The sequence below is a fragment of the Bos indicus x Bos taurus genome, chromosome 4 (assembly GCF_003369695.1).
Source record: "Bos indicus x Bos taurus breed Angus x Brahman F1 hybrid chromosome 4, Bos_hybrid_MaternalHap_v2.0, whole genome shotgun sequence".
NCBI lineage: Eukaryota > Metazoa > Chordata > Mammalia > Artiodactyla > Bovidae > Bos > Bos indicus x Bos taurus.
In genome coordinates, this window is record NC_040079.1 from 75,071,201 (window position 1) to 75,086,142 (window position 14,942).

Here is a 14,942-nt window from a genome sequence, read left to right on the forward strand (position 1 = left end):
TAAGGTTGTCAGCACTCTCAACTAGCTGGGTTGACTGTTCCACAGAGAGATGACTTGCTTTTTCTCTAACAATCTAGTTCCTGTAGAACTGGAATGCTTATGTCTCGGCGGGTTCGGACTGATGGCTCCAAGTGGTTGGCAAGGAGAGGCGAATCTTCTCGGTAGATAGGTTCAAATGTTCATTCTGTTTACCAAATAGAAAATGAAATCAGCCCTTTGGCTGATTTCAGTCATTTTGAAAGCAAATTTAAATGATTAATTGGTAGGAAACCTACCAGATTTGTTTTCTTTCAATCATAGCCATGAGCTGAATTTTTCAGTCTTGAGTTAGTCCTTGTCCTAGTTTTCACTGAGGCACCTGCTTGCATGGCATCCATATCAACCCCCAGATCCAAGAGCAACCCAGTCCCTACACAAGCTCCCACTGCGCTCTGCTGCTTTGGACCACTTGCTGGGCTCTGCCTCCATATGAGAAGGTTGATGTTTATAGTAATAGTCCAGACTCAGTTGACTCCGTATAATGAGGCTGATGTTTCACTTAGATTTTGATCTCCTCAGACTGCCTTATGCCAGGAGACTAGACTAAGCTGGGCTCTAAAATGAATGATTTTTGGTAAGGTCAGAGAGAGCAAGATATCCAGACAAACCAACAACCAACCCTACATCCATTCTTCCCTGGCTACTTTCCTTTCAAAGGAGCGCTTCTCAATCTGATTGAACATGAGATACACTTAAGAGCTTTTGGAAGCATCAATATGTGTCCCAGTGCCCATACCCATCCCTATGGATGGTGTGATTTAAACTGATCTGCAGTGAGACCTGAGCATCAGTCTTTTTTAAAAGCACCTCAGTTCATTCTAATAAACTGCTTGAGAATCAGATTTAGAATTAGTAACTACTTGTTGTCTTTCAAGTCTCTCTCCCAGACAGTTTACATTAATGGAGCTTCCTATCCCTGACAAAGCATTACCAACTTTTATGAAAAGTTCAAAATTTGACAGTCCTCAATAGAAGGCAGGGTGCTAATACTGACCTTGGGTGGATATAACAAATCTTACATGTCATGTGTTTGAATAGATATTTCTTCTCCTCCCACCCAGCCGAGCAATTGCAGTTATCCATTTTGGATTTCAAAGGCTTATCATCACCACAGTTCCTTCCCACAGACTAAAATTAAAGAGTAGGTGGGTCAGAAGTACAAATATACTCCCTGGTATGAAATAACCCCTTCACAACTCGGGAGTCAAATTGGAGGTGACCTGCTGCCTCAAAGGTTCACATCATACAGTTCCCAAGGGAACCTTCTGGTATACCTGGCATTGGTATTAATTTTTATAAGCAGCTGCCAGCTTCATGATATTCTCGTGATATTATTACAAGAATCAACCTAGTGTTTCTGGTATTTTCTGGAGCAATAATCTGCATTTGTAAAGACTTTACTTTTATTCCGTCTCCAGAATTTTAGTACTTTGAAGAATTTATTACTTACCAGCCACCTGTCTGCTCTTACTCTGTATGATTTTCTCAGAGTCTCAGGAGACTGAAACATTCTGAATGAGAAAAGGTCATTGCCTCACATGCAGAGTATTACATGACTTGAGTTTTATTCAGAGTCTTCTTTTCAGTGAATGATTTTAAATTATAACTTTATACATGTAACCATAAAATTTTACATATTGATAAACATATGTATACATTATTATATGTTAAAATTTGTTAAAACTAAAGGAGTTACTTTGTTTTCCTTCTTTTTCAGAAGGAAGAAATATTTCATAAAGTTGAGTTTAATCAATAAGTTGTTTTAAAAATACCAAAGAAATTATCTTTTTAGAACTATATTTTTGATTTTTTGCTTTTGTATTAGGATTTAATATGTCCATGCCACTGTATTCTTTTAAACTATGTCTTTTCAGAAGAGTCACAAAAAATTTTAAGGCATTTCTAGTCAGTATGCCTTCCATAGCTCTACATAATTTTTTTTAATTCATTCATTTAATGAGCTTAAAATTAAAGTTCCAGATGATTCAGAAAAATAAAATAATTTTTCCAAATGTCTTTCAAGCAGATAAAACACAAAGAAACCAGCCAAGGTTCATGTCACAGTTCACAAATATTACTAATTATATCTTTGCTGCAGCAGATGTATTTTTAGAAATAGGTGAAATACTCCCATAAAGCCCTATTAAATTCAAAATCTCATCCTAATTAATTATACTTTTGTATAATAACAGTTATATAAACTAAGATTGTTGGTTTTCTAAGTGTGGCAGGAACAGGAGGCTGAGGTGCATACCTAAAGAGATACAAGCCCTACCTAATTGAACACTGCAAATAGGGCAACTGATATGTTTTTTGCAACCAATGGTTGGAGGTATACATTTTTAGAATATATTTTCTTTTCTGAGTAAAGATTGGCCCTAATATAGCTTTATTACCATAGTTTAGCTCTTTTGCATGTGCACTAAGGACACATGCTAAAAACTCCGAGAAAGAAAACCCGTGGTCACGCATGGTATCTTGAGTCTAACCTCAGTACTGCCCGTATTAGTGAGAAGATACATGAGTTTGATGAGAAAAAAAAAAAATGGAGCACTTTTGAAAATATTTCAAGGTTTAGGAGTGCATCCTAAATGAACAAGATACAGAACATATTTTTAATTTAATAGTTTAATTCTAAAATACTCCATCCAGAAGGATTTGAGTTTCATAAATATGGATATACAGAATAAGCCCCACACCATAAAGATAAAAAACACCGTTCTGGCATTTAACAAGCGAAGTCACTTATGCCTTATGCTTGTTTGAGAGTGTAATCTCCCCACTCTGATGATTTTTTCAATAAAACCTGTACATGAAAAGCACTTCGTGATGATTAGCCCTGGCTAATCTGCCACAGAACAGATGAACCAAATTGACAGATCACTTTTTCCCAGCCTCACTAGCTTACAAAAAGTCCTCATCTGTAAAATCTGAGTGATGTAGCATAACACAGTCATTGACAATCAAGTGTCAGAAACCTAATTTCTCTGAATTCATTGGCTAGTGTAGAATATTTGTTTTTCCGTAAATGTTTGTGAATACATTTGGGCAGATCCCTCACAAGATCCATGCTGGTGGGGTCTTCTTAGGATAAAAGAGAATCCTTTTTTTTAACCTTTGTTGCCTGGGCACTCATCCTTCTATCCTAAGAATCTCCCTCACCCAACTATGCATTTCATTCACACATCACATTTCCTGTGTATGTGTCTTAAGTCACAACCTGTCATGTGTATGATAAAGCGGGCTGATTTTTGCATGTGTACCTTGAAAGCAAATTGCTCAGTAAAGAGTCAGCCTTTGTGAATTCAGTTACCAAAAAAGTGAATTATCACCACATTTGCTGAGAATTGAAAACCAATATGTTGCTAACTATGGTCTTAAAAGCATTTATCAGATTTTAATAATATGAGTTCCATCATGGCCATTCCCTCATGCTATTCATTATCAAGATACTGTCATATTTTTGGCACAAATGATTTATGGAGAATAACGTATTACATTTGTTGCAAAGCATATTTATCCTTCCTTAAATTTGATTGTGTTATTTGATATACAGGACTTACTATTTCTAAAAGCCCATTCCTTAATATATTCAGGAATAAGTATCTTCTAAAATGTAAATAATTGAAAAATCAAATAATAACATTTATGGTAGTTATTAAACTATTACTTTCATATTTATGCTTTATATGCAACATTTATGCCAAATGTAGTACTGTAGCTACATGTACTTTGACACATATGGTTATGAGCAAATATTGCATGTTGCATTACATAGAAAAGTTAAATATATGTATATACTAGGTATAGAAGAATAAGGAATAACTTCTTTAATTTTTATTTTCAAAAGAGATGAAAAATCGTATATTGCGTCTAAACCTGATCAGACTTTTATGAGTAATCACAGTGCTGCATGTGTTGAAAGGCATTTTTTAACTTGTGTTATATTTCATTATTTGCTGTCATTGGTTTTCTACTAGAGTAAGGTAAGTCCTCTTACTAATTCTGGGGAACTGTTTACTAAGTTTCATTGTTATTACCTATGTTAACTGAGAAATTTTGTGGAAGACCTTTGCAATTGAAAAAAAAAAACTGTGAAAGCAAAGTTATATGTAATATTGAGAAATACTGGAACACTTGAAACCTGTATCATGTAAACTCGGTGTTCAGCCAAATTGTAATAAATCTCTGATGTATACAAACAGCATAGACCAGAGTGCCAATCAGCATGCCTTCATTGGACTGCTTGACTCTGTGCCTGGGATTTTCCTAGGCGTTCTCGAAATATGAACAGTTTATAAGTTTGTTATGAGAGGAAAATGTAAATAGAAATGTGTGCACAAGAGCTATGGGCTCTGATTAAATGAGGTGTCTTTCAAAAGATCTCTTGTGCTAGAGATGATTGAGAATGCCTGGACTTCTCAAATCTATTCTGTTAATAAATGAACCAGCAAAAGGGAGTGGATTTATTCATAATATTTGTGAGTTCTAGATCCTATCCTTAGGATCTAGAAAAGGATTGGCCTTTTAGAATACGTATCTACATTTGCTCTCTAATAGGGATACTTTTGGAGAAGGCAATGGCAACCCACTCCAGTACTCTTGCCCGGAAAATCCCATGGGCGGAGGAGCGTGGTAGGCTGCAGTCCATGAGGTCACTAAGAGTTGAACACGACTGAGAGACTTCACTTTCACTTTTCACTTTAATGCATTGGAGAAGGAAATGGCAACCCACTCCAGTGTTCTCGCCTGGAGAATCCCTGGGACGGCAGAGCCTGGTGGGCTGCCGTCTATGGGGTCGCACAGAGTCGGACACGACTGAAGCAACTTAGCAGGGATACTTTAAAACTTAGGAAAGAAAGTATACTTAGGTAAGACTGGTATCCTTAGGTAAGCCTTAGGTATCCTTAGGTAAGACTTCTTTAACATATGTTTACATTTGGAGATACTTTAAGCCTAGGTAAGAAGGTAAAATGGTTATCATTTGTTAAACATCTGCATATTCTGCTAGAAGTTTCATTTCCCCAAAGTACACAATATCAGATACTATTCTCATCCCCATTCAGTAGGGAAAAGAAAAATGAAGTGCTCTACATTTGTGAGATATGTGAGCCCATATTTATGTATATCCCTCCTGAAAATGCAAGGCCTTGAAAGTAAAATGTACAGCATCTTCTATGCAGGGCAGTTTAATTGATTAGTTTCAGTGGCAGTTTCCCATCTTACAATCATCAGTATTTCTCTGAAAAATAATGGCAGTCACTGGATTCTTATTTTTGCATTGATATAAAGCATTACTTATTATATCATAAGTTTTGATGAAAAATTAATTACTTAACAGTACAAATAACTAAATTTCTATGTGCTCACATTACTTTTATCAAGTCTCCACCTTCCCTATTTCCTTTAGAATCAACAACAAATCACTTAATTTTTTATAATGATAAATAACTTAAGATAGTGGCTCCAGTGAAGAATACGAGGTGAACATAGTCACTAGTTCTTGAAAAAACTTGCAATATCCATATTTCCTATGAGGGAAGCATATTATTATTCCATATGCTATTTAAAGTCCCTAAACTCCCGCAGCAATAATGGAAATTTAAGTTAGCATTTCCAAGAAGTCATTGATCACTCTCGCTTCTTTCAGTGGCTTCCTCAAAATAGAAATTTTTAAATGGACCTAGTTCTATTCAGTCAAGCAAATTGATAAGTCAAGAACCATAGTTGATATGCCTTGGAATGAATATTACCTGCTTTCATTGGAATTGTAATAAAATACTTTCTCATATTAATATTATTGCAGTGAAGAAATAAATCCTTAAAATTCCATCACACCTATAATTATTTTGGTTACTAGTTTATCTATAACTATACCTCTATATTGGAGAAGGAAATGGCAACCCACTCCATTATTCTTGCCAGGAGAATCCCCATGGACAGAGGAGCCTGGCAGGCTACAGTCCATGGGGCTGCAAGAGTCGGACACGACTTAAGCGACTAAACCACCACATACATCTATATGTATCAAAACCAAAAATAGGCTCCCAGATCTGCTCCACAAAAAAAAAAAAAAAGACATAATAAGCATGACATCTTTAAACTGGTTTAAAAATGTCCAGTCCTATAAATTAGATATTCTAGAAGCCACTAGTGTTTAGTAACCATGTGAGTTTATTAATGGTCCTTGAAGCAGGGAGCACTTTGGTATAGCTTCCCTTGATGCTTGATTTTCAAAAGCTTACGAACTGGAAAAAATCTGCTTTTGTTAGATTCCATCCTGTCACCAGAGATACTTAGTTTTATGTAACAAAATGTTTCCAGTGTGCTTTGAAAATGTGGCCATTTCTAATGTGACTACAAAACATTAGCCATATATAACAAACATCTATTGCAAATGCTGAATGCACATCAATATTTGCAGGGATCTAAAGATATGTTACAGATGTATAAATTTATTCAAAATTAAAGGATATCCACTGAATCAAAATGCCTCCTAAAGTAAATATAAGCTCCCAAGCTGGATCTATTATCAAGGTACTAAAGATCTACAACCTGTTAATATTTATTTTTTCACTCATAAAAAATGAAGCAGGCTTCCCTGGTGGATCAGCTGTAAAGAATCCATTTGCAATGCAGGAGACATTGCAGACTTGGATCCCTGAGTCGGAAAGATCTGGAGAAGGGAATGGCAACTCACTCTAGTATTCTTGCCTGGGAAATCCCATAGATAGAGGAGCCTGGAGGGTTATACAGTCCATGAGGTCACAGAGTTGGACACGAGTTAGCAACTAAACAACAAACAATATAAAAATGTAGAATTTAAATCAGTCCATAATAAGTAGTTATGTGGAGAAGTTGCTTTGAAGCCACACATGCACATCAACTTTTGTTCAAATGAAATGTTCCTGTGTTCCCATATATTGAGGTCACTTTCCCATCAATCTGGGTTGCATTGAGATAACTGAATATCCTAAGTGTTCTGAGTTTATCTTTTTTTTATGTAAGATATTTTAACTATTTTAAATTTTCTTTGAGTACCTTATATTTTAAATGTGTTTACAACAGAATAATTTTCATTGCTTTAACTTTGCAATTATTCCTTATAGTTAAAGAGTAATGATTTACAACAGGAATCCAATCAGTAAGTCACCAAAAGTTCAACAAACATGCCATGACCACTCAGGGTCAGGCAGGAGGCTCAGGGCTATGGTATGGGGTGGAGGGGAGTGGGGCACAGCTGCTACACCCAGAGAAGTTTAGTCAAAGGGAGCCAAGATATGAACATGAGTCATCTCCATGCAAAGCAGAAAAGGAACAGTATGAGGATTCAATGTAGGGGTGGAAACCTACTGGCAGGGGTGAGCAATAAGAAAAAAAAAAAATGTAATACTTGAAAAATAAGTAGAAATTTAGGAAGCTGGGTTGAAGATTATCCAATAAGGCAGGTGGAAGGGACTCAAGGTGAGTTTAAATAGAGATGTCTGTAAAGTATAATAAATGAAAGGACTTGAAAAAGAGTAAAATGAAATGTGTGGAGGACTTAAAACAGCTGGCAAAGTTGACTTAGATAAAAGGATTAGGAATCCTTTTTAACAAGATTAAATCAATGTTTGATGGACTTCCCTGGTAGCTCAGATGGTAAAGCGTCTGCCTACAATGAAGGAGACCTGGGTTTGATCCCTGGGTCGGGAAGATCCCCTGGAGAAGGAAATGGCAACCCACTCCAGTACTCTTGCCTGGAAAATCCCATGGATGGAGGAGCCTGGTAGGCTACAGTCCATGGGGTCGCAAAGAGTTGGACAAGACTGAGTGACTTTTTTTTCTTTCTTTGCACATTACACAAATTTCTTTGCAATTACACATTCGGTGATACTTTCTTGGTATTTATGGTTTCTCTTCAGTGGTGTTTCTTTCATAAGCAGAAAGGATGAGGAGGACCTTAGGGGACCACTGTCATATAATAGCTCAGGGAAATTCAGGGAAAGAGCACACATGAAGTGTCCTAGGATGCTGGCAGGAAGACAGCTAGTTCCAGGCTAATCTTCTGTGACTTAAAGAGGTGAGAGGATTCTTTCTCCTGAAACTTGATTAGTTCAATACATTAGGTCATTGTTCTTTTTTTATAACTAGACTTTACATAGGCAGCAAGTAGTACTTCTCACCACTAATAAATAATATATACATTCATTTCCTCCTCCAACTGTGACATTAAACTGCTCAACTTGATTGATACATAGAATATTAACACATCAAGGGAATGGGGAGGACAGTCAAGCTATCTGAAAACAAAACCTGATTTTTTTTTCTCTATATATAATGTCTTCAGAGTATATTTTGTTTCCATTCTATCATTTCTAACATTTTCAGAGGATAGAAATCCAGATTGCAAGTTATTATCATTTTATTTTGTAAACTATAGATCAATGCAATGTCTTTTTATCAAGTTTTAGCACAAATGCTATTGCTTTTTGATTAACTATATCTGATAAAATTCACTTTATTTTTCGAGAGATTTTACTATAAATTTTATTTTCTAATGACATAACATCTATAAAATCCTCTTTTAAAGGTTTCTGTATATTATAAATGTTAGTATAATATCTAGGTAAAACAATTATTTTACATCTTGCATATTTTACATCCTTGCATATTTTATTTTACATATTTTACATCTGGTCTGTTGAGCAGAAGAATACACTGCTCAGTGCAAAATTACTCTTTCCTTCCTCTGTAACCCAATGCAAATTCATATCATATTTACCTTTATGGTGAAATCACATCACATGACATTATCCTGCTCCATGCACATTTTAGGTGGTGCAGTGGTAAAGAATCCACCTGCAATGCAGGAGAAACAGGAGACGAGGGTTCGATTCCTGAGTCAGGAAGATCCCCTGGAGGAGGAAATGGCAACCCACTCCAGTATTCCTGCCTAGAAGGGCTACAATTCATGGGGTAGCAAAGAATCGGACATAACTAAGCACACAAGCAAGGAAGAAAAGACTTTAAGACAAGACAGCATTCAAGAGACTGAGTGAATTTGGAAAATACTTAGAGGCTCACTCTTAAAAAACACATTTTAATGCTATATAGAAACATGTCACTCCAGTCCGTGTGTGAAAGGAGTCTGATTCTTTTCAGTGATCTTATGGATAAGGATCCTACTTAAATTACATTTTCCATATCAGAACTTTAATAGCTATCTCTGCCAGTATCATGCATATTTTTACAGGTTCCCAAAATTCATTTTCAGTATTTTTATCAGCTTAATCTTGAGTATGTATGTATGAATGTGTGTGTTCATACATGAGGGGGGTATGTGCACATAGTTTTACATCTAAACATTCACTTACACGTTCTTAGTGTCTTATGATCTTTTTTTCAGTAGGGTGTCTCCTTCATAAGGCCATGTTCATAGAACATGACCCCAGCTGCTTACTGTTTGAGGAAGGCAGCAAAATCTGATATTCTGAGAAAAAAAAAAAATTGCTTCTTCATTTTGCCCCTGAGACTGCAGGAAATAGGAAGATCAAGCTGATTCCGAAAAGAAGTTTGTTTTTCCTTTGTTTTTGTTTCTCAAGCTTTAAATGGCAATGGTTGCTGGAAGAATCAAATTGTCCTTCCTACTTGTTAAAGATGTATGTAAATAAGGTAATAGGTATAGTACACACTTTATCTCAAATTAATTCAAGTCAGCCTTTTCAGAAAGAGTTCAAGAATAAAATTAAAAATCCAAAAACAGTTGCAGTCCACTTTTGCAATTAATCAAGAGAATTTACCATTTGTTCTGGTTCAGAGCTCATGAAAAGAAGGGGATTTCTTCAAGGCCAAAGGCAGTGAATGCAGTTGTCAACCTTTATTTCTTCTGTCCTGGGGTGATAATGGTAGCATGGCCTATAAACCCTGAGAATTTTCCAAAAAACAGCAGGGTAACTTAGGGCGTAGACTAGATTGTGCTTTCAGTGATGGAACTTACATGCTCTTTCTTTTTTCCCTCCCTGCTTCTATCCTTTCTGATTTTAACAGCACTCGCAAACAAAATTACATGATGAATTTTTCACGACAACATGGGCTCAGGCACTTCTACAACAGAAGACGAAGGTCACTTAGACGATACCCATGAAGAATCAAAAAGTTTATTTTTCCTTCCAATATGTGATGTGTTGTTTCGCATTCTTTTAAATCTCGCACTGCATCTGATATCAGGAAAACTTCTGTGAAGGACTTAGTGATTAACTGAAAGCCCTTCTCAAGACCAAGTGTATACCACTTTCCCACACTGTGAACTAATGACAAGTGACTTATTTCTCATAAGTAAATGTCTTCATGTTGATGTATCTGTGCAAATTGTGATCTGTTGTAATATCAGTTACAGTAGCAGTATTGAAAATAAGAAATAGTTTAACAGAAAAAAAAGTTTAAGCACAAAAGTTTAAGAGATTTTATGTTTAAAATGGCATTTAGTACAGTATTTAACATTCTTGGTCACAAAGCTATTTAAGTGGACTGTATTTCAGCTATGTATCATGTTTTATATGATTAAATTATCATTGTTGGTTCTTTATGTATTCTCTTCTACAATATAACACATTGACACTGTATTTACTTATTACGTTGCAATATTTTTTGCTGCTGAATTTCAGGCTACTTATATTCTATAGAAAATTCATTGAAATACCTACTCATGAAGATAGTTGTAAAGATATTGTATCTCCTTTAATATACCCCTCAAAATGTATGTTGGTTTAGCGTTGTTGTGGATAAGAAAAATGCTTGACCTTGAAATATTTTCTACTTAAAAAAATTGTGGATGAAAACCCTATCTCCCACAAAGGAGTTCCCATTTCCTTGTCTAAAAGATACTTTTAAAGTGTTCTGTGGCTGATTGACTAACAGTAAGTGCCATTTTGTGTCTGTGATAACAGAGTGATTTGTAAAACAGTGGATGTTTTCATTGTGTTCTCTTTGTGGACTGTTTTTCCTGCGGGTCATATTCATACCTTCTGATGGAGTTGTACCAACACCAGCAACGTTAGAATGGCCCTGTAGCCCTGAACTCTCTATTAACGTAACAAAAAGGTTGCATTTTAGGGTGAACCAAGCTAAAAGTCCATGCTTAAATAAAAATTATGTTCAAAAACCATTTGAAGTTCATTTGCTATTTGTGTTATTTGCTCTTTGTGTCTTTATTTGCTGTTTGTATGTAGGATTTGTAAGTCTGGGCAGGTTTGGAAAGAACAGTGTCAGATATATTTACTGGTTTTTTATTGTTCTGTCATTGATAATAGCCATTATGAAGCCACACTTTTCAATGTAGCCATTTGGTTTTCTCCTATTATTCACTCTGCAGTCACACCAAGAAAAGTCAGTAAAGAATTCTGAAAATTATTTAACTCCTGAGAATTTTGTTAGCTGCTGCCATAATGCCTAGCTCATAAGTACTCATGCATTCATTCAGCAAATATCTATTGAGTGCTTGTTATGTGACAGTGTTAAGGATTAAAAATGCTGACATTTTCCTTGCTTGTTTTTAACATCTACAAAATAATAAATACGTTAATTTTGTTGTATTTGTTGGTTTTCCAGAGGGTTAAAAATACATATATCTAGGTAAGAAAGCATTGAATGGCAGTAGTATTTCTCATTGAATACGGAAACAATAAGGGATGATCTTGCTGAAAAGTTTAGTTAAATTTTATTCTGAGTCTAGTATCAAATCCATTGTGAATCATTTCCTTGAAGATATAAAGGCCTTTTTTCTACTTAATGTAACATATGACACTTTGTATAATTTGGTGCATATGTGGTCCATAAATATTTATAACTATTGTTCTTAATTGTTGATTCTTCTTTGTTCACAAATTGTCAGATGATGGTTCACCGTTTGGTAGTATTTTGTTACATTTTTTCACTGGTATAAGAGGTTGAATTTTTCCCAAAGCCTTATCTTTGCAAGTAATTTTTGTGTGCCATAGACCTATCCCCTAAGATAAGATATTTACAATGCTCTCATCCATGTGTCTTACCCTCAGAACAGGATTTGAACTCCCCACCAATTCATCTCAAAGTTTAATAGCATACATTGGGACTTATGTCTGTTGATTTATTTAATTTGAAAACATAGTTCAAGTAGGAATTCAAGTACAGTGGACTCAACTGACTTATCTTGCTGAAGGAAACAAAGTTTAGTAACAGATAAAAATATACATTTTTATGACCAAGTTTCCATGATTTCTACACAGTTGTTTCTTATTCACCACACATTTTAATGTAAACTATACACCAGTCTAATCTAAATATAGTCAATATCACTTGTATTTTACCTTTTACCTAAAAAAAAAACATGTATTACTTTTAAAATTCCCCAAACTTTCTTCCTTATGTTCCAAGGTTAAAGAAAGAATTATGGGAGATCACTTAAAACATGTATCCATTCATTTTAATGTTTTCCGGTTGGTATTTTGACAGCAAATTGTATTTTTCAGCCAGTTCCCTGATGCTAGGACATCAAGAATATTGAAAATAAGAAAATACAGTTAATACAAATCTTTGTAGAGAGCAGTTTAATATCAGTAACACCATGTTACAATATCAGTAAAAATTGCATTTGTGTATACAGCATGACCCAGTTACTTCTAGGTATTTACATAGTGAAACTCACATATATACACAAAGAAATGTGTATCAGAATGTTCACAACGGCATTATTTGTAATTGCAAATAAATAGAAGCAATCAACTGTACATCAAGAGAATGGATAAATTGTGATTTATTTGCATAATAGAATATTGTGATGAAAATGGATAAACAGTACACCCCTTAATGATAACAACAAAAGTTGCAAAATTATAAATATGATTTAATGCCATTCATCAGATCTTAAAATTTGCTAACAAATACCACATGTTGCATATGAATACATGTATAAATGGCAAAAATATAAAACCATGTGTGGTAATAGTACATACAAATTCATAACAGCAGTTACCTCAGGTGAGGAAGTAGGATCAGAGTGGGATATGTGAAAGACATTGACTGTGCCTAAAATATTTCTTTAAAAGCCAAAATAAAATATAATACAATGTTAAGGCTTGAATGAGTTATGTGTACAAATGGGCTTGTCATATTTCTGTTCTCAAGTTAGGATCTAAATACTATTGCAAAAAAAGAATAGGGAATTCCCTGGCAGTCCAGTGGCTAGGACTTGGAGCTTACACTGCAAGGGGCCTAGGTTCAATCCCTGGTCAGGGAACTAATATCCTGCAAGCTGTAAAATATGGCCAAAAAAAGAGAAAATAATAAATTGGCTTTGTCAGGCAAATTCAGTGGGGAAATATATTCTAAGAATAAAGCAGCATGTGCAAAAACCAAAGATGGGAAGCAGCTTGCTGCCTTAGGGGAGTCACAGCTTATTTGAATTTGAGGAGGGGCACCTGGGAAGCAGTGTGAAGAGATGCCAGGGGCCAGTGTTGTTGGCAGCATCAGGAGGGAGGGAAGCAAGCAAGCATTTGCTTAAACTAACAAAATTCAGCTTTTCCCAGGAGGCACTGGGATACTGACTGAGGTGTGGAGAGGGGCTGGAGTAAGTTAAGGAAAGAAGCTGGAAGATTAGAATTAATAGGTAGATTTGGGACAACAGCTGAGGAATAATTTTAAGTTTCTGACAAGAATTTTGCTAAGGATTCACACTTCTCCAGAGAAACTACAAACTGCTTCACATACAAAATACAGTAGTAAATACAAAAAGTAACTATGCATTTATTTATTGTGCAGAAGAAGGGAAAACAAAAAAAAGCTGATAGTGCAAGAATTCCAGTTCAGAGGTGAGACAGTCTTGTCATCATTACTGTATCTTCCATTTAGTCCTTTGGGTGCTTATTATAAATGAATTTTTACAGAATTTTTAAAATCCAACATGGATGGAAATGGATGCTGTCTTTATAGATGTGGGAGACCATGCAATGACAGTGGGAAAGCCTGCCTCTCTCCAGTGGCCTCATTACCTTATTGCAGCCTCTGGATCCACTGTCTAGAAACCATGCCAATACAGCAGAGAAAGAGAAGTCTGGAAATGTAATTTTTTATGGAGAGAATACTGGTAGAATAATTTGTGGCAATACATATGAATAATAAAAAGGCAGAAACTGTGTGTAAGAAATATTGCCTCAGTAAATCTAAAGACAGTAAACTAACACCAAAATTATTACAGAAATTCCTGAATATTACTATCCATTGAAAACAGACATACTGTGATAAGTGAGGCACTTTTGACCACCTCCACAATTATCTTAACAAAAACTAAACAACTCTCTTAAACATTACAAAAGAAAGTCAATCCATACTAATTCTAATGTAATTTCTTTCACATTCATATTTTAGGTGATTTGAAGTTAATTATTTGGTCTTCCTCTAAATTTCCTATTTGTAATAAAATATAACTATAAAATATTGGAAACTACATAAATATCCAAACATAGGTGAGTGAGTGAACACAGTGTGGTACATACACACAATGAAGTATTACATAACTGTTAAAAAGAAGGAATGAAAATCTCTGTGAAGTGATATACAGTGTTTTCCACAGATATTGAGACACGAAAAAAAGCTGAGGAAAAAAGAGCATTTACAATCACCATTGTTTGAGACAGGAAACTAGAATACATACCTATATCTGCCTAGCTTTGTGATGAAAAACCAGGAAGAATAAGCCAGGAAACCATGAAGTTGTTTACTCCTGGGGGGACTGGGTAGAATGGAACAAAGGAAGGAAGACATTTCTCTGACTACATTTGTATAGCTTTCACTTTGGGGATCAATGTTAATCTTCTACAAATTTAAAAATTAAATCAAGCCACCAAAAGGAAAATAAACTAAACTAGAAACTATAGCACTATCTAACT

The 14,942-nt window shown here is 35.2% G+C and overlaps 1 protein-coding gene across 3 annotated transcripts in view; it reads left to right on the plus strand.

Annotated features, from left to right (window-relative positions):
- RELN (reelin) overlaps window positions 1-11,185 on the plus strand; it is a 558,183-nt gene extending 546,998 nt beyond the window's left edge. Inside the window, exons 64-65 of one of the 3 annotated variants that reach the window (XM_027539731.1) lie at window positions 4,020-4,025; window positions 10,069-11,185. In XM_027539731.1, coding sequence (XP_027395532.1) covers window positions 4,020-4,025; window positions 10,069-10,165 — 103 coding nt within the window. In that variant the 3' untranslated portion in view covers window positions 10,166-11,185. Of the gene's footprint in view, window positions 1-77; window positions 168-4,019; window positions 4,026-10,068 lie in introns of those variants that run through there. The other 2 variants (XM_027539733.1, XM_027539732.1) reach the window with 2 other exon arrangements.
- The last annotated feature ends 3,757 nt before the right edge of the window (window positions 11,186-14,942 follow it).